This window comes from Mirounga leonina, unplaced genomic scaffold (assembly GCF_011800145.1).
Source record: "Mirounga leonina isolate KUSES-001 unplaced genomic scaffold, KU_Mleo_1.0 Mir_170, whole genome shotgun sequence".
In the NCBI taxonomy this organism is placed as follows: domain Eukaryota; kingdom Metazoa; phylum Chordata; class Mammalia; order Carnivora; family Phocidae; genus Mirounga; species Mirounga leonina.
Window position 1 is genome coordinate 4,680,322 of NW_023270433.1, and position 25,641 is coordinate 4,705,962.

The 25,641-nt window shown below is 47.4% G+C and overlaps 1 protein-coding gene across 15 annotated transcripts in view; it reads left to right on the forward strand.

Moving 5' to 3' along the window:
• Window positions 1-412: 412 nt before the first annotated feature.
• Window positions 413-25,641, forward strand: part of RAPGEF1 (Rap guanine nucleotide exchange factor 1) — a 113,582-nt gene continuing 88,353 nt past the window's right edge. For 8 of the 15 annotated variants that reach the window (XM_035015560.1, XM_035015562.1, XM_035015561.1 and 5 more), the window contains exons 1-3: window positions 1,808-2,288; window positions 3,200-3,248; window positions 4,136-4,218. In XM_035015560.1, the coding sequence (XP_034871451.1) occupies window positions 1,955-2,288; window positions 3,200-3,248; window positions 4,136-4,218 (466 nt within the window). In that variant the 5' untranslated portion in view covers window positions 1,808-1,954. Of the gene's footprint in view, window positions 1,328-1,807; window positions 2,289-3,199; window positions 3,280-3,329; window positions 3,715-4,135; window positions 4,219-25,641 lie in introns of those variants that run through there. The other 7 variants (XM_035015566.1, XM_035015568.1, XM_035015571.1 and 4 more) reach the window with 7 other exon arrangements.

Consider the following 25,641-nt stretch of genomic DNA (forward strand, 5'->3'; position numbering starts at 1 on the left):
TTACACATGTTGCATAAGTGCAAAAAATCAGGTCCAGAGAGGTTAAGTTCTTGTCCCAAAGGTGCCCAGCTGGGAAATGCCCACAGAGATTCGGATCAGGCCAGCTTCCCTCCAGGGCCAGCACCTTCCCCCCGCTCTCCTACCTTCTCCAGTCATGAGGAAATGGGTGGTGGCTTTCCTAGCCAAGGATAGAAATGGAGCTGGATCCAGCCGTCTCACCAGCTCTGTAGCCTTGATCCACTCCTGGTCCCATCTGTGGAACAGGGGAGGAGTTTGGTGGGCCTTGCCCTTCTGTGAGTGATTTGGGCTTGTGGTAGTGATACCTCAAGGAGTAACTGATAACGTGTAGCCAAGTAGGATGTGATTCGAAGCAGTACCTACGTCCACGGCATCCTTGAAGCATTAGTGCGAAACATGGACCACATCATACTGGCCGTGCAGGGAGCGTTCTACTTCTGGTAGCGTGTCACTGTTGATTCATCTCATCTGTTAGAGTCCCACGTTGCCTCCCTAACGTGTGGACTGGAGATGGGTCCCTTGCCACATAACCTAACCTGACCTAACAGTGAAAATGCATCTCAATTTAGAAACAGTTGATTTACTGATGAACCTTACAAATGAACTAGAAATTTCCTTGAGGGAACAGCGCTGAAATGAGGACCTTGTGGTTCAGCTGCTTCTCAACTAATCATGGCCTCCCCAAATGATTCAAATGTAAACTTTCTGGGGGTAGGTAAAGATAAATAGAACAGCCTGTTCTTCAGAATTCCTGGCTAAATCTCAGCTTGGAAAATGTTTCTCATGGCACACCCCAAATTGGTCCATTTCTAGCTTTCAGCTCTCTGACCACCTGATTCCCCACTCCTCCCCCAAGGAAAGGCAGCATTGAAAGTGTTTGGAAATGCAGTTCACTCTGAGGCCGCTGCTGTGCCGATGAGTAATAGAGTGTCAAAGGAAGGCCAAGGAAGAGCTTCCTAATATAGACAGACGGACGGATGGGGACGGAGACCCACCCGTAGGTCGATAACAAGCCTTTTCTTCTAGCTTCCTCCCTGGGAGTGAAGGGAGTTTGAAAGGCAGGAGGCAAGGACGTCTCTGAGCAGAATTCAGGCTTTTCTTGGAAGGGTTTGCCAGGGCTTGCTGCTGCTGGGTGATTGGGATGTGGGAGAGATGAAGCCCCTTTCAGCCGGTGCCTCGGTCCTTACTCACTATTCAGTGAAGACACCTAGGCTTGGAAGGGCCCTGTGAGCCCCTTACTTTAGCATGGGCAATGCTGCTGAGAAACAGAAGCCCCGGAAACGAAGCCGTCTGTGCCCCTGGAAGCAAGGTAAGCAGGCCCTGGGCTTCGTCTCCTGAAGGAAGGAGGCAGCTTTGCACTGGGATATTTTGGCTCAGAACCAAAGCTAGAACTGCTCGGGAAACACCTTCCACGCCAGAAAGCTCTGCAGGTCAGCACAGTTTAAAGAAAATGAACAGACAGCTCTCCCAAGGAATAAAATGATTCATATCTCAATGTGATATCACAGCTTGGCTGAGAATGAAGTTCGGTTTGAGGTTTGTGTTCAGTGCAGCATGTGTCCGTTGATTGAACATTTTCAGCTTTAAAAAATATCCCAAATAAAAATTTTGATATCCAGGGATGCCTGGGTGGCTCAGTCGTTGGGCGTCTGCCTTCGGCTCAGGTCATGATCCCAGGGTCCTGGGATCGAGCCCCGCATCGGGCTCCCTGCTCCGCGGGAAGCCTGCTTCTCCCTCTCCCACTCCCCCTGCTTGTGTTCCCTCTCTCGCTGTGTCTCTCTCTGTCAAATAAAAAAAAAAAATTTTTTTTTTTAAATTTTGATATCCAGGAGTTTGAATCTTTTGTAACAGTTTGGTGAGAGAATGTTATTAATAGCTTTTAAATATATAGCATCTTTCTTCCAAAGAATTCAGAGTGTTTTCTGTAAGAAATCTCATGTTTACCCATCCTAGACGCCCATGGTGCTGGCCAGCATCCACCGACACCCACTCTGTGTCTCTTAGGGCTTATGTTAGTGTCAGCTCCGGGGAGGAGGAAGCCAGTGGGACCACAGGCATTGCCACGGTGCGCTTGAAACTGGGGGCCCATGTAACCGTGTCCCAGGGCAATTTGGCCTTCCAGCCGCCCCCGGCTGCCTTTTTCATGTCATTAACCCCGCAGGCCAGCCCTTGGCCTTCCGGACTCCAGGTCTTGGCTCTTACACCTCCACTTGTCACCTTTAAAAGCAGAGCCAGCACTCAACCCACAGCAAGACAGTTTGACTGCAACTGTACGTATGGGTGTGTGTTTACGCAGAAAATATAACCTGGAAGAGAACATAGGGAAATGTTAACAGCAGTTGTCTTTTGTGGTCCGGTTATGGGTGGTTTGTCTTTTTAAAAGGGAAAAGTAGGTAGGCTGCTAATTTTATGTCAAGTTCCTGTGCCTCTGACTTTCCATCACTCATTCTTTGTCTCCTATGTTACCGTGAAACAAATATTCCCCAGCGGTCTTTGGGTCCTGGTTTGAACAAAACAGTGATAAAGACATTTGGGGGACCGTTCAGGAAATTTGATATGAACTGGGTTGTAGATGATATCTGGGGACTGTTGCTTCTTTTATTATGTCTGATAATGGTAATGAGTCATACAGGAGAATATCTTTCTTCGGGTAGTCATGCTGAAGTATTTAGGGGGAAGGGTTATACTGTTTGTAATTTTACTCCAAAATGGTTCAGGTGAATGAGTGCATACATACATACAGAGAAGCAAAATAGGGTAAGTTTAAGACACGTCAGAATCCAGGTAATGGATATATGAGATTTGTTATACTTTCTTTAATGTATTTTTACTAATGGGGGGGACCTATTAAAAAAATGGTTGCTGGTCGCATCATAGTACTGTATCCTTCAGAAGAATGAATCTTAGCAGACATGTTCTTTACGGAGGTGGGTCAGGATCCAGCACTCTTACTCAGTGCCACGTGAGCTGGTATCTCTAGCCACCAATAAGAAAATCGTCATAAAAATCTGGTAACTCAGAAGCACCACTTATTATAACAGGAATTTAATATATTTACTTTCAGATAGTCTCTGGTTTTCCTTAGAAAAATGTATAAGAGTTAAAACTTCTTGGAATTTCCATTGGAAGCAGCTGAGTTTACAGACAAAATTAAAGCCAGCCTCTGTGTTTTATTCTGCAGTTTGTGCATTTGTGTTCAGTAGTTCCAGCAGAGGAGTTGTGGGAGCACGGTGAGTGAGAGCAGTCATTGCAGGGTCCACGGTAAGTTGGGGTAAAAGAAGGAGCAGCTCCCTGCCCTGATTTCTAAGTCTGCATGGATCCCCTTGACCAGGAGTATGTCTTGGCCAGTGTCAGGATTTGTTTGTTTGTGCAGATTAGACCCTGGGATAGCAGTTTGTCTCCCTAATCCAGAGTCCAGTGAAGCCCTGCCAAGGACTCAAAGTAGCAAGGGCGTGGAGGGGTCTTTCCTAGTTTATCTCTGTCTTTAAGGGTTGTTGATGTTTTGGAAATAGGATTTTAGAGCAGTATTTAGGAACCAAATTTAGTGAATCCCAGACACCACTGTGACCCTGATCTGGGTATGTTTTCCGTAGTCCACACTCAACATGACTGTGAAATCTCAGTGTGTGACTGATGACTCCAGGCTCCAAGGCAAAACAACATGGTGTCAGTGTCTGCTTTGGGGGCAAGTGAACGGTAAACACATCTTTGTGTGCATTTGATACGAACAGCCCAGGCTGCCCCTGACTTCTCCATCCTGTCTGTTGCCATGTAGTGGGAGGGGCTCCTGGGAATACAGACTTTAACCAGAGTCAGATATTTGTGATTGGGAAGGTCAAGCCCAGAATACATTCCGAAAGCAAATTTAAAGGAAATCGTTATCTGCGCTTTAGGTCATTTACATTTCTGTTTCCAGGATGTGCGCCTGGAAAGTTGAAAAATTAAAGTGACAGAATACTAGTTAAAAAACGTAAATCGTACCACCTCTGCCGGCTGTCCCCCTAAGGAGCATTTTATACCTGGCAGAGAAATGTCTCTGTAATGATTTTAAACAGTGTGCGGTGTGCACCCTTTGAGGGGACTCACATTATGCTCTTTCTTACTGTTTTTCTCATAGCTCTCAGAACCCAAAACATAAGGAGAAAGCGGTACTGCTCTTTTTGGTTTTACAACACCGGGTGCTTGCAGTGGCTGATAAATGTGAGTCATCTGTAATTGCACAGTGAGTTCTAGCCGACCCCATGCCAAAAAAAAAAAAAAAAAGAAAGAAAAGAATGGGAGGTAGGAGAAGGCAGTGGCTTCCAGCATGATCCTGGGAAGCCAGCCGGCCAGAGCTCTGCCCCACACTTGCTGTCCGACCTTGAGCACTCGGGTTTTGTAATCCCAGATCACCTCATTCCCTAACGGCACCCACCTCCCACGGCTTCTCCAAATGACTGTGTTTTCCTGTGTGAGTTCCTATAGCCCTCACCACAGGTATTTTTTTTATTGATCTGTTTATATACTACCTGATTGTAAACCGCCTGAGGGCTGTCTGTCGTGGTCGTTGCTTGTTACCGGATGCCCTCCGTGAGTGCACTCGGTGACGAAATGTGCTCCCTGGCTGTGTTACCACGGCTGTAAGTGAGGTACGAACGGGGAGCCTGATTCCTGGTGTGTGGTAGGTGCTCAGTAAATGCCAGCTACCAGTGCTGGTGGGCGTATGGTGGTTACGTGGACCTGGAAATGCTCATTCATTGTCTTTCTCGGCTCAAAGAGGAGACATGGGGGTTGAAAATAGGTACACCTTCCTCTATTCCACAGCAGTTCTGAATTTACCAAGAGTGAAGCTATTGATGGTTTTTCACATTTGCAAAAGATTGCTTTACAAAAAGCACTTAAATCATAGTGAACATTTAGTTGCTGATTCATTGAACCAGGCACCTGGTGAGACCTTCCATTTAGGGCTAAATTGAACTCCAAAGTACACCTATAATCCTGCCCTCTCAGAAGACTTGTTCATGGTTCTTGAGAATTAATTTGAAGGGTTGCTTACAATGGTCGTTTTGGCTCCTGGGAGTATAACACAGGCAGAAGTTTCCTGGGGAATTAAAAATTGCAGCAGTAATTGCAAATTGAATTGTTATCTCCTTCAGAAATCCCGGCAGCTTGGGGCCATACCAGCCTGGTAAATGGAAATGTTGATGATTTACATGTTTGTACACAGTTGGGCGTGAGCGAATAAAATTAACACCCTCAGTGGAAGAGCTGGGAGGAAGAGTGTCTTTCCCCAGGGCTGACTGGGGGCTGACTGAGGGGGAAGGAGATTGGCTGGCTGGGGTGGGGGTGGGGGTGGGGGTAAGGAGTCCGGGATTTGCATGAATTCCTCTCGATCCCTGGTCCCTCTGCTGGGGCAAAGACAGCATTGTTTGGATTCCAGTCAGCAGTGGTGTTGAGACTTGCCACTGCAAGCTAGGTAGTGAAGAAGCATCCGGGGCCTCTGGATGCCAGGTGATTAATACTGATGGCTTTTCTGGCCAAAGCTGAAGCCGGCCCACCTCCCACCATCCACTTTCTGGTCTTTTTTCCATTGCTTTGGGGCCACAGTGGTGTCTGGTGTCGGCCTCTCAGCCAGGACACCAGAAAGCACAAGGGCTGGGTGCTGCCCTCGGGCCACCCAGCTCAGTGCCTTCTAGGTGAGTGAGGCGGGCCATGTGACTTCACGTTTCCAAGCCCATTTCCTGGTCTCTACGTGAGATTAACAAGAACGTGTGCCTCGAAGGGCTGTTGAGAGAATTAGATGAGATAATACAGCCCTTAGTGGACAGCAAGCACTTAATGAATGATAGTAATTCTTGTTACTGTACATCCACACATGTGGATCATGGGCCTGGCTCTGTTGCAGCCCCAACTAGCCGTGTGACTTTGCCTAATTCTGCCTGTTTCCTTCTCTCGGTGTAAGAGAGCGCAGGTCAGCTGATCACAGAGATGCTTGGGAGGTCTGAGTCAGTGACCATCTGCACTGGCCACTGCCGTTCCTGTCTGCAAGCTCTCTGGGGGTTCAGTGTCTGGAGTAGGCATCCGTTATGCCGAGCACTGTGGGCACAGGGATTTTTATGGCGTTGAAGTTCTCTGAAAATGGTTATTGCAGGACCCACCGCAATCGAACCGTTCCTACTTAAGTAGGGTATTAAACTAATCAGGACTGTCCGTTTTCCTGTTCTAGTACTGTGGTGTTGAAATGTTTTTTTCATAATGACATTGTTACTAGGAGCTTGGACTCTGGAGCCTGGATGCCGGGGTCGAATATTTGCTCCTCCACTTGCTAGTTGGCTGATCTTGCATGAGTTGGTTAACTTCCAGACCTCATTTTTCTCATCTGTAAATAGTACCTGTAAAGTGCTTAGGACAACTCCTGGCATATAGTAATGCCCCATAAGTGTTTATTATTGGTGTTATTTTTAAGTTAAATACAGAGGAATTAACCTTTTAATTGAAAAGATGGTACTTTATTAAAGGTTAGAAAAAATGGGCGGATGCAAAAAAGAAAATGCATGTTGCATGTGTCTAAATCTAAAGGGCCTGAAACATAGTGAGCAGAAGAGTGAGCTGTTACTATTAATCTTTTCCAGAGCTGCTGCACATGCATGTGCATTTTTCAGAGTTGTGATCATGTGCAAGTCATTTTTTTATTTCATGCTTTTGTGTGGTCTTCATAGCTACTGTAATGACTGTAACATTTCCATTATGTCAATATTCCATAACTTATTAAGTCATTTACCTGCTGCTGACTATTGAAATTATTTCCCCTTTTTGCTGTTCTAAGCGAGGCAACGATAAGTAGCTTCATTCATATATATTTGTGATTCTGTTGCATGATTTCCTTAGGATAAGACCCCAGTGTAAAATTCCCAAGCCAGGAATGTGGGAATAGCTTGCAGGCTCTAGGGGATGTACCTGTCAGCGTCTTCATGAGTGATCAGTTTATCTGTTAGCCGCAAGCACCTCAGCACTGAGTGTTACCATTTTGAAATTGTTTCTCTTGTAAAACTTATATTTACTAATGCCATAATGATGAGTTACCTAATGGCATGGGGCTCAGAGATGGGCATGGGAAGTTCAAAACCCATTATCAGTGTTAAGAATCTGGTTTTGGGGGCGCCCTGGTGGCTCAGTCCTTAAGTGTCTGCCTTCGGCTCAGGTCATGATCCCAGGGTCCTGGGATGGAGCCCTGCATCGGGCTCCCTGCTCCGCGGGAAGCCTGCTTCTCCCTCTCCCGCTCCTCCCCCTGCCTGTGTTCCCTCTCTCGCTGTCTCTCTGTCAAATAAATAAATAAAATCTTAAAAAAAAAAAAAAAGAATCTGGTTTTGTTTTAAGATTGTTTTTCTCATAGTTCTTTGCATGGAACTTGGCTCATCCTCTTTCAAGTGCTGAGTTTCATAGAAAAGAGGCGTGAGATTTTATTTAAGAATAGCCATTTACCATCACAACTTTTTGTCTCCTGCCTCCCAGGGAGCAGTGAGTATTAAATAGTTCGGTTAACTCATGTGAAAGGGACAGAGTGAGCCCACGAGAGTTGTTAACATTGTTAGTGTAATGATTACCGTTAGGCAGTGTGGCTAATGACCCAGCTCTTCTTCCTCTCCGCTTCTGTAGGGCTCACTCCCCTACCATTTTCTCCCAACTGCTTGCCTAGGATGGGCCACCAACTCAATTGTTGTTAAAATCGGCATACTGCTATTAAACGGCATGTTGCCAAGGTGGTTTGAATCAGCAGGCATCGGGGTGTTAGAGTAAATACAGCGGACAAAGGTGATGTCTGAGCCTGTTCATCAGTGAGGCTCTAAGCCATGGTTGGATGGGACCATAAATGGGGTGGTAGAAAAAGAGTTTTGGAAGCCGCGTTTATTTACCATGCTAGTGGAATCACAGATGCCTTGAGCTAGAAGAGAATGATAAAAAAAATTTCTAAAATGATTCCCTCGTTTAACCAATGAAGAAATTGAAGCTTAGAGAAATGAGGTAACTTGTCTCAAGTCCTGCGGCTAGTTTGTGGCTTGTCCCTCCTGTGTTAGGATAGTGACATACCAGTGGTGTAATAATATGTGTAGTAAAGATACAGAACAGCACAACATATTGTGTATATTACGATTGTGTATTTTATGTCTAATATATTTTCATGCTATAGAATTTATGTTCAATACATTGTATATATGATACATTACTATATCATATGGATGGCGTACAGCATGATACAGTAACGTATGTAGTAATAATCCAATAGTAATATGTTGGGATATAATGTTACAGTAACGCTGACGGCTTCGTGTATGCCAGGTGTGGTCCTAAAAGATCTGTATTCATAATGGACTTCCATAAATCGGTTTTTTGTTAAGTGAAAGATCAGATGTAGGAAATGGAAACATAAGTGTGAGGAATTTTTCTCGTGAGAAGTGTGGGGTGTTGTTTTGGGTGGGGTAAGAAAAGGGAAGGAAACTTCGCTTTGTCGTCGGATATTTCCAAATTTAGAACAATATCTATCCCTAGCCTTTGGCTTTAGGGTATGCTTCACCCTGGGAACATGCATACAATACGTTTCCGTGTTCGACTACTTTTCCAGCTGTGGGCAGGGTGTCACCATTACCTTAGATCATAGCAGTGGCCAGGGGCCACTTCATATCTAATTACATTTTGGCAAGTGCCTCTAGGGCACTTGATTTCAGAAGTCACTTCATGCTGAAATACCAGATGACTGTTTCTGGAGACTTCGTGGACCACAGCTGAGTGTGTGTGGGGGGGGTCATCGAGGTCAGGGACCAGTCAGTTTCGTAAAGGGCCAGATAGTGACTGTTGTCGACCTTGCAGGGCCAAGAGGCACAATCAAGACGATTACGTAGGTACTTACATAACCAGCAAAAAATGAAACCATCTCCAAGTGTGGAAACCATTCTTTACTTCGCAGGCTGTAAACAAGCAGCCCGCACCAACAAGCAGGAGGCTGGTGGGCTTCAGGCTACTGGCAGAAGTTGGCCAGTCCCTCCTCTGTGGGGTCATTTTCCATCTGGGTGCCCTCTGCTGTCCTCGTTATGACTCTGGAGCTCTGAAACTGGTCATTCATTGGTTACCAAAAAAAAAAATCTTTGAATTTTCAGGCCAGAAGAAGACTTAAATATCATCTTCCAGCTGTCTCATTTTTATAATCGGGATTACTTAGCTGAGCCTTTTGGCTTCTAGTCTTCCACACACACATTCAGGTCTTTATTGATAAAAATAGTCGTCCTCATCACCACAGGGATGAGAAGATAGATGACGGAGGTTTGAAGAACCTGGCGCTATTGAATATAGACGCCTTAAGTAGGCTTCCTTTACCGTTAAATGGGACACTGTACTAAAAACAACTCCATTTTCTATAGTCATTCATTCATTGATTGATGGGTGTTCATTCACTCAACAAATATTTATTGAATGGGGCCTGTGTCAGACACTGTTTTAGACACAGGGGAATGCCGAATGAAAAAGTGGGACCTCACTGCCCTCTGGATTTTACAGTGTATATAAACAGGTAAAATATGCAGTCTGTTGGATGACAGGCATTGTATGGAGAAGGCAGGGAAGGGGGTCGGCAGTCCAGGGCTGTGGGAGTGGTTGTCCGCTTAGGAGGATGGAGGCGAGGGGTGGGGGCTGCTCAGCAGTAAGACTGGAAGCTGCAGCTGAGCAGGAACATTCTAGGAGAAGGCGTAGCGCGTGCAGAGGGCCTGAGGAAGACCACAGGCCAGCGCGGCCGGAGTAGAGTTGCCTCAGAGAGAGTGGTAAGAGATGAGGTCAGGGAGTAGCAAACCACGTAGGGTGGGACTTGCTGCAGGCCTGAGCGTTCTGTGTGTTACGAACACAAGAGTGCCAGTGGAGCAGATGGGGATCAGGGGCGGAGACCAGGAGCTGTGTGTAGAACAGTTTGGGATGAGTTTGAGTTGAGTTTGGGATGTCTTTTAGAGAACTAAAAAAAAGGAGATGGCTGTTAAGCAGTCGAGTGTTACGCATCTGGAGTTCAGAAAAGCCTAGGCTTTGAGTCTTTGACCTAAAGATGGTATTTAAAGCTATGAGACTGGATGAGATTACCAAGGAAGTGAGTAAGAGAAGAGAAGGGGCCATGGACTGGAGAGCCCTGGAGTACTCCAGCATTAGGAGGGCGAGGAGATGAGAAAGACCCTCGGGTAAGGTAGGAGGAAACACTGGAGCCTCTGGTGGCCCAGGAGCCAAGGGTGGGAAGTATGATAGGGAGGATGGAGCAAGGGGGACAGGTCATGCTGATTAGAGTCAAATCACATGAGGACTGAGATGGACCGTGGTGGTCACTGGGAACCTTGACATGAGGCTTCAGTGCCTTGTTGGGAGCAAGGAGGCTTAGAAGAGAATGGGCAGAGAGGAATTAGACATGGAGCATGGCCGATTCTTTGAGGGGTTTTGCTGCAAGAGGGAGCCAAGGCAAGGTGGTAGTTGTCGAACATAGTGGGGCCAAGGGAAAGCTTTTTTTTTTTTTTTTTTTTTAAGATTTTATTTATTGGGTGCCTGGGTGGCTCAGTTGGTTGGGCGCCTGCCTTCAGCTCAGGTCATGATCCTGGAGTCCCTGGATCGAGTCCCGCATAGGGCTCCCTGCTCGGCAGGGAGTCTGCTTTGTCCTCTGACCCTATCCCCTCTCATGTGTTCTCTCTCTCTCAAATAAATAAATAAAATCTTAAAAAAAAAAAAAAAAGATTTTATTTATTTATTTGAAACAGAGAATGAGAGCACGAGCAGGGGGCGGGGCAGAGGGAGAGGCAGGCTCTCCGCCGAGCAAGGAGCCCAATGCAGGACTCGATCCTAGGAGCCTGGGGTCATGACCTGAGCCGAAGGCAGATGCTTCACCGAGTGAGCCACCCAGGTGCCCCCAAGGGAAAGCTTTTTAAAAAGGGAAGAATAATGGCATGATTAAATGTTGGCAGGAAAGACCCAGTAGAGAAGGAAAGCCTGATGGATTGGGGGGGAATTGCTAGACAAGAGAGTGTCATAACTGTCACGGCTACTTTTTATCGAGCACTGCTCCTGCAGGTGGTCAGCACTAACACATCCCGCCAGTATTTAGTGAGTAAAAACAACAACTGGTTATTTAGTTCAGGCTTCTGCAGATGGCAGTTTAGGCTGGGGTTCCTCCTGTGTCTGCCGTCAGCTCTGGGAGAGCTCATTTCCGGCAGGCTAGGCCGGGTCACTCACCTGGCACCCGGCAGGTTTCCTAGGAGGGAGGTGCTCAAGGCCTCTTGAGGACCAGGATCAGAACTGGCCCAGTGTCACCACCAGCTCCTGTCATCGGTGGAAGCAAGCCCTAAGGCCAGTCCAGACTCAAGGAGAAGGGAGAGGGTCCCCACTTCTTGATGGGAGGTGCCTCAAGTCACGTTGCAAAGAGGTGTAGATACCAGGCGGGGAGTACTTTGGCCATTGTTTTCAAACAGTCTCCTCCAGCCATCTGCGAGCTGAGCACGTGCATTTGATCCTCACTGGATTTCTGTGTGGAGGGTGGGATTTCTCTTCATTTCACAGATGGGGAAATGGCTTCGGTAACTTGTTCAGGATCACACAGCTACTGAGTGGCAGAGTTGGGACCCAAACCTTTGTCCTTGGTCTCCCTGATGGCAAAGCCCCTTCTTTGTCCTGCCTTCCTGACAGTGTTGGTTTACAAGAGCAGACTAGAGTATCGAGTCTTCTCTTTTCTTGTTTGGCAAGGGAATATTTTTGTAAATGATTATTATCTCAGAATGTACTGAGGGAGGTGGTTATCTTGTGTGGTTTACGTGTTTACTGTGTGGGAACTAGACAACTGTATTTATTAGAATCCCATTGAGGACACAGTGGTGTGCGTAATTAGGTCTTTCGTTGACAGAAATTCATGTCCCCTCTCTCAGCTGGACCCTCCAGGCCCTTTGACAGTCTTTCCTCTTGTCCTTGGTTCTCTGACCCTCCTGTTCCTCGTAGCAGCCTCTCGAGATAGTCACGACTGCGTGCACGGCCTCCTTCAAACCCCTTTGCCGCCAGGCCTTCTGACTTTATATCTGCTGTCATCCCTGACTCTTTCTGTCTTTGGCATTGGGACCCCTGCCTCTAGTCCAGGGTTAGCCCCCTCTGCTCAGGTCTTCCTCCCTCCAGAACACGCTATAATCAACATCAGTCTCCTCCTCAGCCAGCTGGACTTCCAAGTTCTCCCAAGAGCGGACTCCAAAAAGCAGAAAAAATAGCATCGGCCTCAGGGAACTTTGCCTCTGTCACTGGTCGTGTAGCCTTGGGCAAGTCATTTTCCCTCAGGTTCACGAATCTGAGAAGAACAGACCACTCAGGGAGAACAGGGTTTACTCATGTCCACACAGGAAACTCTCGGCCTAGAGCGCAGTTCTGTGCGCAGTGGCTTCCTGTGTGTCCTGGGTCCTGACCGTGTGTGTGTGTGTGTGTGTGTGTGTGTGTGTGTGTCTCTCTCTCTCTCTGTCTCTCTCTCAGCCATGCAGCCTGCGGCCGCCCTCATCACTCCAGCATCAGAACTTAGTGGGCTGCGTGGCTAGAGCGGCCGCCCTCTGCGTCGTGCACTGGGAAAGCAGCTGGAGACGGGGCTGTTCTGAGTGCTGATTGTACAATCTCGGAAAAGACGGTATTTGGTTTGAAAGCAAAAACCACAGTGAAGATATTTTTTTTAAAGCTCTCTTGGGTAAAGGGAGCAGATAAGTGAGTCATTAGATGAAACCAAGCATTTCCAGTCTCTCTAACCTTGCTGATGGGGAGCCTGGGAGCTTTGCCCTTCTTTAAAGTCCCTGATTCGGATCCCATCGAGTTGAGGGGGAGGCAGGGCTTCGCTCCGTCTGCTGAGCTTTCCGCAAGCTCGTGCACGGGCTTGAGATTCCGGATGCAGCATTGGTCTTTATTCTGATATACTTTGCTGTAAGATAAATAGTCCTGCTACTTATTTATCATGTAACCTTGGGGAAGTTACTTAATTTCTGTCAGCTTCTTCGATCTGCTTGTCTGTAAAAGGAAGGCAGTTAATGACACCTGCCTGAGAGTGTGAGGAGTGAGTAAGGGAGGATTTGGCAGACAGCTAGCCCTCGGTACAGCTCAGCTGTGACTGCAGTTATTATGTAAGAGTCCCGTCTTGTTTACGTTGTAAATCATTTGTAAAAGATTTTTCATACTTCCATGATTACTCTCTACTTTCAAGATGTGTCCTTATAGTTCTTACTCATTTAGTCATTCATTCACTGAGCTTGTGTTTATCAAGCACCTTCTTAGGGCAGGGTACTGTAGATCATTTTCCTCCTGCTCAGGTTCATTTCTTAGTGGTTGACATTATAATAGCCAGAGCTGTGGTTTGCTGAGCACCCATGTCAGTAGAATTGTTTACCTAGGTGTTGGCTTCTAAAATCAGGGTATAAGGGGAACATTGCGTATAGTCAAAATTACCCTTGAAACCCCTTAAATCTGTAATACATCTGGGGGTGATCAGACCTTTTCTCTACGGAGCCATGTACTAAATACTGGCTTTGCAGGCTACATACCGTCTCTCACATATTCTTCATTTTCTGTGCCTTCCAGAAACAAGCCTTGGTCTGTGTGAACAGCCTGTGGTCGGCAGCCTCCAAGACAGCCCAGAGTTCCCTGCCTCTTGGTATCCACAGCCCAGACGTAGTCCCCTCCCGTTTTGTCTTGGGTTGATCTTGTGACTGGGTGACTACCGCAGAAGCAGCGCATGGTGTGTGATTTCTGACTGTGGGTGGGTTCTGCCTCGCTGCCTTGGATCCTCTGCTCTGGGGAAGGGCAGCTGCCAGGTCGAAAGGAGAGGCCCAGGAGGTGAGGAGCTGAGGCTCCCTGCCAACAGCATGGGGGTGGGCGGTGAGCTTGGAAACAGCTCCTCCGGCCCTGGGTAAGTCTCGGGTGACGCAGCCTGGTCAAGACCTGAGCCAGGACCTCCAGCTCATTGAAACCATCCTGTCTGTGGGTGATTATCAAATCCTCAACAGTGAAAGGAAACAGTGAGGAATTTTATTTTTATTTTTTTTTAAAGATTTTATTTATTTATTTGAGACAGAGAGAATGAGAGGCAGAGAGCATGAGAGGGGGAGGATCAGAGGGAGAAGCAGACTCCCTGCCGAGCAGGGAGCCCGATGCGGGACTCGATCCCGGGACTCCAGGATCACGACCTGAGCCGAAGGCAGTCGCTTAACCGACTGAGCCACCAGGCGCCCTCAGTGAGGAATTTTAAAGAACGCCTGTTTGCCCGCAAAGTTCAGTCAGTTCCTCTGATACTAAGTTTCACCATGTCACCAAGTCTGTTTATGGATAGTTACGTGACCTGAGAGTCAGATGCAGCTCTTCCGGGTGGGCCAGTCATTGAAGACCACCACTTAATAGCCACAACTCCCGCCAAGGTCCGTACCGGCGGCTAAGCGTCTGGTTTGATCTGCCATGCTCCGAAGCCCTTCTAGGCTTTCACTGGTCCTCATCCTGGCCCTGAGCTGGAATACAGCAGTGCGCTCGTCGTCTGTGGAGAGCTTGTGCTACCGCACTGAATGGCTCCAGATGGCCTTGCTCTTTTTCAGTTTCACCCAGACGACCTTATGTACTTAATGGCTCTTCCCCGGGCAGCTGGCCATTGACCTATGTCCTGTGGCCTGTCTTGGAAAGATGAGCTGGGTCAACTGGTTCTGGCTCAGGAATTTGATCCAGGAGTTAGACTGTGTGATCACTGGTGGGCACTTGAGCTAAAGAGGCTTACAGAATTGGAGGCAGGCAGCCATGCTGTAGTCCCAAATTGTGAGGGAGTGGTAGTTCAGAAGAAGTGTCTTGTGCATGTATTTAACAGATACTGATTTGAGCACCTGTTGTGTGCTGGGCATTGTTTCAGTCACTTAGATTACAGGCCTCCATCCTCGGGGCACTTAGGTTTCTAGTAGGGGGAAATGGACAAGGGATAATACACACTATACGTGAGTGGGTTACAAAGAACGTGAGGAGGGGAGAAGTGCCATGGGAAGCAGAATGAGGGGCATCAGGAGTTCCCAGGCCTGAGGGGTTAGACTGCAGAGTTAACTAGGGCAGACGGGGGCGGCCTCGTTGGGAAAGTGAGATGTGTGTCAAGTCTTGGAGGAGGAGAGGATGTTGGCCAAGCAGACATCTGAGGGACAAGCCTTCCAGGCAGGGCGATCAGGTAGGTGTGTTCAAGGAATAGTGAAGAAGAAGTAGGACCGGAACAGAGAGCAACATCTCATCAGGCCTGGAGGACCATTGTAAGGGCTTCGACTTTAATGTGAGAGAAGTGGGGAGCTCTTGCAGAGTTGTGAGCAGAACAGTGAGATAATGAGACTTACATGTTCCTGTGATCACGCTATTATGTGTGTAGGGGAATACAGGGGAGCTAGGGCAGAGGCGGGGAGCCCAGCTGGCAGCTGGTACAGTAATCCAGGCCACAGCAGTGCAGGGGTGGAAAGTGGTTGGATCTGAACGTATTTTCAGGACTAGAGCCAAAGGATTTTCTGACTGCTTGGATGAGGGTTGTAGGAGAGAAAGAGGAGTCAAGGACAACCCCAAGGGTTTTGGCTTGAGCAGCTAACTATAAGGATGGAGTTGCTATCAGGTCATTCAAGGGGGAAGGCTGCAGGGGCACCTGGGTGGCTCAGTTGGTTGAGCGTCTGCCTTTGTCTCAGGTCGTGATCTCGAGGTCCTGGGATGGAGCCCCGCATTGAGCTCTCCGCACAGCAGCGAGTCTGCTTCTCTCTCTGCCTCTGCTTCTCCCTCTTCCTCTGTGATCACTTTCACTCTCTCTAAAATAAATAAAAATCTTTAAAAAGGGGGGGGAGGAGGCTGTGGAGGAAGATTGGAGGTCAGTTAGAAGTGCCTTCTAGATACCCGAGTGGAGATACTGAGTGCATAGCTAGGCAAAGAATTCTTGAAAGGAGGAAGATCCGTACTAGAGGTACTTGGCATAAAGATTGTCTTTATTTATTTATTTTTAAAGATTTTATTTATTTATTTGACAGAGAGAGAGACACAGTGAGAGAGGGAACACAAGCAGGGGGAGTGGGAGAGGGAGAAGCGGGCTTCCCACTGAGCAGAGAGCCCCACGTGGGGCTCGGTCCCAGGATCCTGGGATCATGACCTGAGCCAAAGGCAGACACTTAATGCCTCAGCCACTCAGGTGCCCCTAAAGATTGTCTGAGGGAGTGAGCCTCAGTGGAGAATAGAGGCAGGGACGGAGAGATGGAGAGAGGCAAGAGATGAAGAGTGCTGGTTCTCAGGACCTCCGCCTTCTTCATTCTTGGCCTTCCTGACAGCTGGATGTTTAGCTGTCCTTGGATTCCCAGGAGTCTCCGTGCATTCTTATTTATCATAAACCTTCCTTTTTACTTGAACATGTTCATTGGATTTCTGTTCCTTGCTACCAAAGAGCTGTGGACAAAATGGTGGCATCATCCCCATTTACAGGTAGGAAACGGGTTTGGGGGTTAAACTTACTCAAGGTTATTCCAAGTGGCCTAGCTGGAACTCGCATCCACCCCCCCTCTGGCTTGTGCACAGTGCACAAAGCTTGTGCGGAGTACTGGGATCCCATTGTTCTGAGCTGTGGGTGACTGTTGTGCGGTGTGTGGTGTTTAGTATCATTGGAATGGTTTCAAGTGTCTCGCGCAGATGAGGAGCTGGGGGCTGCAGTGCCCAGCCTGAGAGATCATTGGGTTGAGCTTGAAATTTCAGGGGTCCCAATGCAGTGCAAGGAATTGAAGCATTGAGTGGGTAGCTCATTGACAACAATTTCAGCATCTCCTCCGTGTAAGATACCGTTAGGCACAAATCTTTCTGAACCGGAGTTCCTCATCTGAACCACAGAACACAGAATTGTTTGAGTGACTGTTCTCTCAGGTCTTCCAGGGATGGCACACAGCTGGTGTCATTCCAGTTGCAGCAGAGAGAATTGATTCATTACATCCAGTAGATGCCTTAGGATCTTAGGCTTTGTTCCCCCCGTTACCGTCCTTAGTTGAGAAAGGCAGAAGCCCAGATAGCCCCCAGGTTGGTTCATAATTGCAGACCAGGAACCACCATGAAAGGTCAGAGCTGAGATCTGAAGAGTTAAGTCAGGGTTAACCAGGTGAAGTGAGGTGGACCTGTGTGTGTGTGGTTGGGGGGGAGGGGGGAGGATATTGTCTAGATGAGGAAACCATGTGTAAAGGTCCTGAGGCCAAGGGGTGGGGGGGGGGGGGAAGATGTTGTGGAGCCTTCTTGACAAGCTGAAAAGCCATCAAGTGTTTTGTTTTTTTTAAGAGTATACTTTATTATTATTATTTTTTTTTAAGATTTTTATTTGAGAGAGAGCACAAGAGTGGGGTGAGGGGCAGAGGGAGAAGCAGACTCCCCACTGAGCAGGGAGCCCGATGTGGGACTCAATCCCAGGACCCTGGGATCATGACCTGAGCAGAAGGCAGAGGCCTAACCGACTGAGCCACCCAGGCGCCCACCATCGAGTGTTTTAAGTGGGGTGTGTGTGTGTGTTTGTGAAAGATTGAGAATGGACATCAGATTTGTGCTCGGACAAGATGACCCCAGCTTCAGTGGGAGAATGCACTGGGGCAGCAGGAGGGGACCTGGGGGCTGAGTGAGCCGTCCCAGTAGGTGATGCGGTGTGGATGGGGCGGCGGCAGTGGACAGATTCACTGGTTTGGAGGGTGAATGGGCAGGACTTGCTAACGATGGGATCTGAAGGATAACAGGAAGTGAAGTGGGTCAGGGAAGACAGCCAGATTTCTGGCTTGTGTTAACGGGTGCTCACTGTCCATTGGTCCATTGAGATAAGAAGTATGGGAGGAAACCCCGTTGTTTATTTGGTTTAAATATAAACAGTGAATTATGGTTCCTTTAGGGCTTTTTCTTTTTTTTTCTTTTTTTTTTTTTTTTAAGATTTTTATTATTTATCTGACAGAGAGAGACACAGTGAGAGAGGGAACACAAGCAGGGGGAGTGGGAGTGGGAGAGGGAGAAGCAGGCTCCCGGCCGAGCAAGGAGCCCGATGCGGGGCTCGATCCCAGGACCCTGGGATCATGACCCGAGCCGAAGGCAGACGCTTAACGACTGAGCCACCCAGGCGCCCCCCTTTAGGGCTTTTTCTATTTTTGTTAACCACAGGAGCAAAAAGTGTTTGTTGCAGGTGTTTGCAGGTTAGTTCTCCTTGAAGTTCCTAACTTGTGGGATTTGAGGGGCTGCTAAAGTGAGCGATTTGGAGGGATGGTGCTCCAAGTCCATGTTGAGAGGTCCTCCCTTTGCCTGGCACGACATCTCTAGTGCAGCCCATCTACGGAGCTCTGCCCAGGGAGATAACTGGGCATATCCTGACCTTGAGAAGGCGCAAGAGACCTGGCCGTGGCTCATTTTTATTTCTTTGCATGGACAATTGGGCTCCTAATGAGAATGTTTTCCATTAGGCGGTCCCAGGAAGCCTCCATTCACGAGTGACTCACATGATTTATCGGCAGAACTGCTGTGTCACATGTGCTCCTGTGGGTAGCTAACACTTGCTGCAGGCAGCCACCAGGGTGTTGCCATCCAGTGAATGGGACCCATGGTGATGGAGCATCAAGGTTGACAAGTTGATCTTTCTGTTTAGCTTTTAAGGCATGAGGGTGGAGACCCTTGGATGGATGGTGGGAAGGGAGGATCCAAGACAGGATCTCTGACTTGGCATTAAGTATTTGCCAACTACATTTAAACTTGTCATCCTTGGCGTTGTCCCAGGAGCTGGGCACACTCTGAGTTCTAAAAAGGGTCACTGGAAGCTGGTTGTACAAATGGGCTGATGTCCTTCCATGTGTCCCCTTTGCTTCTTCCAATTAGGAAAGCTGAGGACCACCTTACACTTTACTCTTGAGACTTTTTTTTTTAAAGATTGATTGATTCGTCAGAGAATGAGAGGAGAGAGCGCGGGCAGAAGCGCAAGCACGGGGAGCGGCAGGCAGAGGGAGAGACAGGCTCCCCGCTGAGCAGGGAGCCCCATGCGGTACTCGATCCCAAGACCCAGGGATCATGAACCTGAGCCAAAGGCAGGTGTTTAACCAACTGAGCCACCCAGGTGTCCTGAGACATATTTTAAAAAATGAAATCTAAGGGGAACATACTCAGCTGAGAACAGGTGTGAGGGGAGGGTGAAGAGAATTCCCTGTGTAGGTTACTTGATTGGCCACTAAAAAATTGATTATTAATTGAATCCATTGCTTGGGCTTGCCTTCTCAGATTTTCCAGTCTTGCTGAGAAGCCAGTGGCTAACAGTTTGATTTAATGTGTTGAACAAAATCCAACTGAGTAAATGAAGATCTGATTGGCTTTACTGAATATTCATGAAATGGGCAGCATCCCATCTAGCAAGTAGAAAGGAGCTCCAGGGAGCTGTATGAAATGGAAGGCCTTTATAGGCAGAAGTAGGACGGGACAAGGATGCTATTAGTAAAAGAAAAGAAAGGATTGTTTCAGGCTAGGTCATCTTCCTTTGGGGGGAGGGTGGGAGTCTGTCATGCAGATTACCTTTCCAGGGTGGATCAGGAAATTCCAGATTGAGTGGTTAATGGTCACATTCCTGATGTCACATCTTGGTTTGCCGTCTCGGGGGTCAGTGACTCCGTTTGGGGCCTGTTCTTTCTTTCTTTCTTTCTTTTTTTTTAAATAAACATAACTGATACTGTGGTAATTTTATTATTTTTGTATGGTTTTGAACCTCAGCAGTTGAAATGTTCGGCTTCTTTTGTATCTTCCTTTTTACCAGAGCCCCACTCGTAGTTTAACTCAATAATTACAGTCTGCCAGTGCAGTTACATTTAAGTGCCGAGAATAGAGTTCCTGAGAAAGCATGTGATGGGACCCAGTCTTTTACTTCATTCAGCAAATGTTAATGAGGACTTTCTATGTATCTAGCATTATCCTGGGCACTGGGAATACAGCAGTGAGCAAGATAGACAAAGCCACGCCTCACTGCCCAGTGGAAAAGAGAGGCCATCAACTTAACCAGCAGCACAGTGGGGTGGTCACAGGATCTCTGACCTAGTTACCTAATCCAGGAGGTCAAGAAAGGTGTCCGAGATGAAACCGTTGCTTAAGCAGAAGGAGCTGAGCATATTCTAGATGGTCTGGATGGCAACTTTACATTGATTCCAGGGCTGATTTGACAGCTCTTTGTGTCGATGTCCAGTTGTGTAGTGGAGTTGTACTTGGTAATAGGCAGAGGGGTTGGGTATGAATAAAAGTACATACACGAATCATGGAACACTACATCAAAAACTAATGATGTAATGGCTGGTGATTAACATAACATAATAAAATTAAATTTTAAAAAAAGTACACAAGGTGATAATAGTGTATAGGCATAATTACTCTTGAAAATCCCAGTTGAAGACTGACAAAGTCAGTTATCCCTTTAAAATTAAAACAGGATGCTATTTCTTTAGAGCAGGGGTCAGCACCCCTTCCCCCCTCCATCAGGGCCAAATCCACTTGGCTCCCTGCTTTTGTAAATAAAGTTTTATTGGAACACAGCCATGCCCATTTATTTACAAATCATCTGCGCTGCTTTCCCACTAAAATGTCAGAGTCAAGTAGTTTAACAAAGATTCTGTGCCCCACAAAGCTGAAAATATTTACTCTCTTGCCCTTTAAAGAAAACATTTGCTGACTCCTCCTTTGAGCAAATGTAGGAATTCGTTTTATATTTAGGCACCATGTTCTAAAAAGAAAACTGTTATCTTTAAACACTGGAATCCTATGAGTGAGGTGAGATGTTCACAGCACAGAAGGCAAGAAGGAATGGAGGGAATCAGTCTCTGCGCCTCTCTTGCCTACTGTCACCTGGGGTCATATGCTTATTAACGGAAGAGAGAGTGATTTGCCTAAAATATTTATCCTTCTCCCTCTCCCTTCCTTCCTCCACTTTCTGCCTGTCTCTCTGTTTTTTCAAGTGCACATAATTAGGTTGATCTGAGGTCAATGGAATCCATTATATACTCTTTGTACTTCAAATGTGGTGAACTGGTGAAGAAAAGAACAGCAAGACTTAAGACTTGATTTGCAGATGATGTGGTTCCACTACCCGGAAGGTAAAATGTGTCCTAGTGATTTCAGGAGAGAAAAGTGGTAAAGAACAAGAACCCAAAACACTGTCCTGCAGCTCTCACACTGTGTTCACGTTGTGCCCGGTGATGCGGTCTCAAGAAACCGTTGTCCATACGCTCAGTCAGTATTGTTCATCTCAGTGTTGGGAAGGTTTTAGTTTTATTTGCTTTGAATTATAAATGTGATTTGATTTGATAGTTGTAAAGAAACTAATGTGGCTGACGGACTTTCAGATGGCTTCATCATAGCTGTCTCCTCATGTTCACACCTTTGATCCTTGAGTGTGGATGGACCCATGAATAGGTCCAACCAATAGAGTATGGCAAAGGTGATGGGATGTCACTCCCCTAATTATGTTGTGTTATATGTGACGCTTGCTAGTGGACACACTTGCGTTGGAGAAGTAAGAGGTTCCGTGTCGCAAGGAACTGAGAGCAGCCTCCAGTCTCCAACCAGCAAGGAGCCTCCAACCTTACAGCTGCAAGGAAGTTAATTCTGCCAGCTGCCTGAGGGAGCTGGGACACAGGCCCTTCCCTGGTTAATCCCCCACATGAGACCTCAGCCCTGCCAACACCTTGACCGCAGCCTTGCAGAGGACCCATCCAAATGCACATCATCAGACCCTGACCCACAGAGAGTGTGACATAATAAATGTACATGTTTTTTGTTACACAGCAATAGAAAATTAATACAAAGCATAAAGAGTTTACCCCAGTTGTTATTGGTTCGTATTGAACATTATAAAAATCCAAGCTAATTCCAGGAATCTGCAGTAGGTTTGGCCTCCCCTCCCCACTCCCCGAAAGTTGTCCTTAAATTATTGGGTCACTTGACCAAACTGGAAAATGAATGGTAGCTTAGATAATAGTATTATATCCATGTTTAATGGTATTGACAACTGCACTGCAGTGATAGAATATCCATATTCGTAGGAAGTACTCACTGAAGAATTTAAGGGAACACACTGTGGTATGTGAAATTTACTCTCACATGGTTCAGAAAAATATATACATGTAAGTATGTCTGCGTGTGTGTGTGTGTGTGGTGGTGAAGCCCCTGCTTTTTAAAAGTTCAATCAGAGAAGGTCTAGGTCTTTCCTCGTAGGGTAAAGCATTTTACCTTTTACTTTTCCTCTGTATACCTCCTGAAGCAAAGTGGGGTGCTAAAAATATCACTTGGTGTTCGTTACCTCGTGCTGAAGCAGGGCAGGCTAGCAGATGTAGGACCCCTATCTGCTGTGGTTACTCTTGTAAAAAAGCTTAATTCTCAGGTAAATGTTTTCTCATTTGCTACTCACAACAGCCCTTTGTTGTGGGTGCTGTTTGTCTCCATTTTGCTGGTCGAGGGTGTTACTAATTGTCCAAGTTTTCTGAGCGAGTCAGCGGCAGAGCCAGGCCTGACTGCAAGCGGGACCCCCGGTCCTGTCCCTGACTGGTTACCACGGACCTTCGCTGCAAGAGCGCTGTTCCTGTGTTCCCCTTCAAAGAAGGTGGCCCCCGAGAAGAGGCCGAACTACTGGCGTGACGCCGAGCCCACAACCCGCCTTCCGCTGGGAGCTCTGGTCACAGCCCTGGTGAGCCTGTAGTCCCTCGTTAGTCCGTGTCTCGGCTCACCGGCAAATCCACAGGTGGCTCCTGCAGCCATTTCCGTGGCACCGACTAGGGATCGCTGACGAGACACGGCCGATGCCCTGCTCGTGGCCACAGGGAAGGGGTGGGCGCGCCACACCAGCCAGCCCAGCGTTCTTTTATGAAGCACACGTGGAGGATGGGGCCTGCCCTTGTGCTTGTCCCCCCAGAAATCAGCCTCAGCTGCCGAGCTCACCATCCCTCCTTCATGCAGCTGCCCACCTGCCCCCTTCTTGTCCACACCGAGTTCCCATTTGGGGCCTTCTTCACTGGAGCTTCAAAGCAGGGGCAGGGGGTCCTTCTTCCAGCACTTGGGGGCCGTAGGGACAGTGGCATTCTCATTCACTCTGTTCTGCCCGTGACGCTCCTCCCAGCTGAAGAATTCCTGACCTCGTGGTTTGTCTTGAGCCTGCTGGCCTGTTTGGCTGGCTGCTGCCCTTCCAGGCCTTACCCAGTTTTCCTCATACGCTGGGGAAAACGGTACAACCACACCTCTGCAGTCTCCCTCTGTAATCCTGGCTGCCTGACTGAACGTTGGGGTCTTTGAAGGAAGAATCTCTGAGGGGGAAGCGGGCTCCTGGTTCTACTGCCCCAGTCCCCCACCTTCCCCAGCCGTGAGGGCTGGCCTCCAGAGGAGCTGTCCAGTTGGGCTTGCTTCTGCACCCTGAGGTTCTGCTGATACCCAGAGTGCGCTCCGTCCCTGTGGGCACAGGCCACATTGGGCCTTAGTCATCAGTGCTTTGACCACACTGAGTTTGGGCCTCAGAACTCTGTCGATGTGACTGACACCTCAAGTCTGCCAGAAATAGGTAGGGAAAACCCCTGTTTCCATTAGCTCTTTAAGGGTGGTTTCTATATTAACTCAGGGCTCCTGGAAACAACAGGGTCATATTAATAATTGAGATTAAACATAGAAATGTATTCACAAATATAAAGTTCTTGAGCTATTGATTCTTTTTAATAGAGAACACATATTAAGTGGCTACTTGAAGAACGTTGTAGATTGTGTAAAACCAAGATTGAAGACCCAATTCACAGTGTTACTTTATATCCTCCCCGAAATTTCTTGTGGAATGTCGTACCAGGAAAAGTTCCCCTCTTCTGTTGAGTTCATATATTTTCTTTGGATGGTCAAATTAATCCCTCTTGTTTACCTTTTTACCTTCGCTACTAGGAAACTCAGAGCCAACCGGCCATGGCTCAGTTGCAGTAAATCTTGTGTTCCAAGCTTCTGATTCTGTTCTCTTTTAAACCCTCTTACTTGTTTTGTGGTTCATGTTGCCTAAAGAAATACCTACAGTTGGGGGGAGAATTGCTTTGTCACTTTGTGCGTTAGTTCTGTGGTTTGCTTTGACCCCCGCTTCTGGGTAGAAGCAGCTGTGTGCTATGTCAATGATTAGGTACGTGTTTTAACCCATGTAGACAAGAGCTTGTTGACCTGTGTACTGGGGGAGAGCTCTGATGTCCGCGTCTCCTCTAAGGAGTCCAGTCCCATGGCACAGTAATGACTGAGGAGAATTTTGTTCTGACTGAGACTGAATGTGGGACTGGTACCGACCGAAGACTCTCTGCAGGGTGTGTTAACGACTGATGGTTGCAGCTGCGCCACTCGTTTGCCTTCTGGCCATGTTTCCTTTGCCCTCCTTGGTCGCTGGACAGAGGGGAGAGGAGGACAATTCTTGGCAGATGCTTTTAGCAGGACCCTGAGGCGTGACGGACGAAGCTAATCTTAGTTCCATTTTTAATGTTAAGGTAGTTTGGTTGCGTCTTTCCTCTTAGGGTAGAGCATTTGAGCTTTTGTTTTTGCTTTTGCATTTCCTGTGTATACCTCCCAAAGCAAAATGGCCTGCTAAAAATGTCACTTAGTGTTTTATTTTGTGCCTAGAATAACATTCAAGACTTGTGAACACTGTGAGTCACTAAAATAGTTTTAGGAGAAAAGAAATGTTATCTGTGTTAGTCTGTATTTCCGTCTAGAAATTTTCCAGTTGATTTTATGCGCTTATTTAATTGGACAAACATAAACTATTTCTTTCATCAATAGCAATATAATAACGTTTTATTTGCTGGCACCATGCATCTCTCCTTGTAAGCTGCACAGCTTATTTTTAAAAGTACAGTAAGTTTTATAGGAAGGCCACAGTTAAAGAGGAAAGTAGCTGGAAAACAGGCCGTGTGCACGTCCATCGTCATTAGAGCTCACACATGTGCCTGTCGCGACGTGGGCTCGGGCTTGTGCCCCAGGAATCCCTGGCTTCTGGCACAGTGTAGACGCTCTGTCAGTACTTGTGGGATGAATGAAGTCAGTAGCAGTACAGGCAGGGAAGGGTTGAAGAAGGATGGTTTTCTAAAACGAAGTAGGGAAATCAGCCAGGCCAGTGCGTCTCAGACTTAGGGTGTATCAGAATCACCTGGAGGGCTGGTGAAAGCGGATCTCTGGGCCGCACCCCCAGAGTTTCTGATCCAGTGGGTATGGTGGGGGGCCCAAGAGATTCCGTTGCTAACCATTCCATGGGTGAGGCCGCTGTTGCTGCTGCTGTTTCAGGGCCATACTTTGAGAACCACCGATCAAGGCTTATTGGCCTTTTCCAGATGAGAAAAGAGCCTAAGAGGAAGTGTGCTTTGCCCTAACTGACCAAACCAGTTCGTGGCAGAACGTACATGAAAAGCCAGCCTCCCACTTCCTAACTTCCAGGGGAGAGAAATGTGTCCTGATGTCCTTAAATTGGCCAACTGCTAAGGTGACCCCATGCCCTAGTTTCTTTCTTGGGATTGAATCCCAAGTAACTGACAACTTTGGGACAGGACAAGAGGAGAAGAGGTGTTGTTCCAGATGTTCATTAGTTAATCCTGCACACGTGCCGGG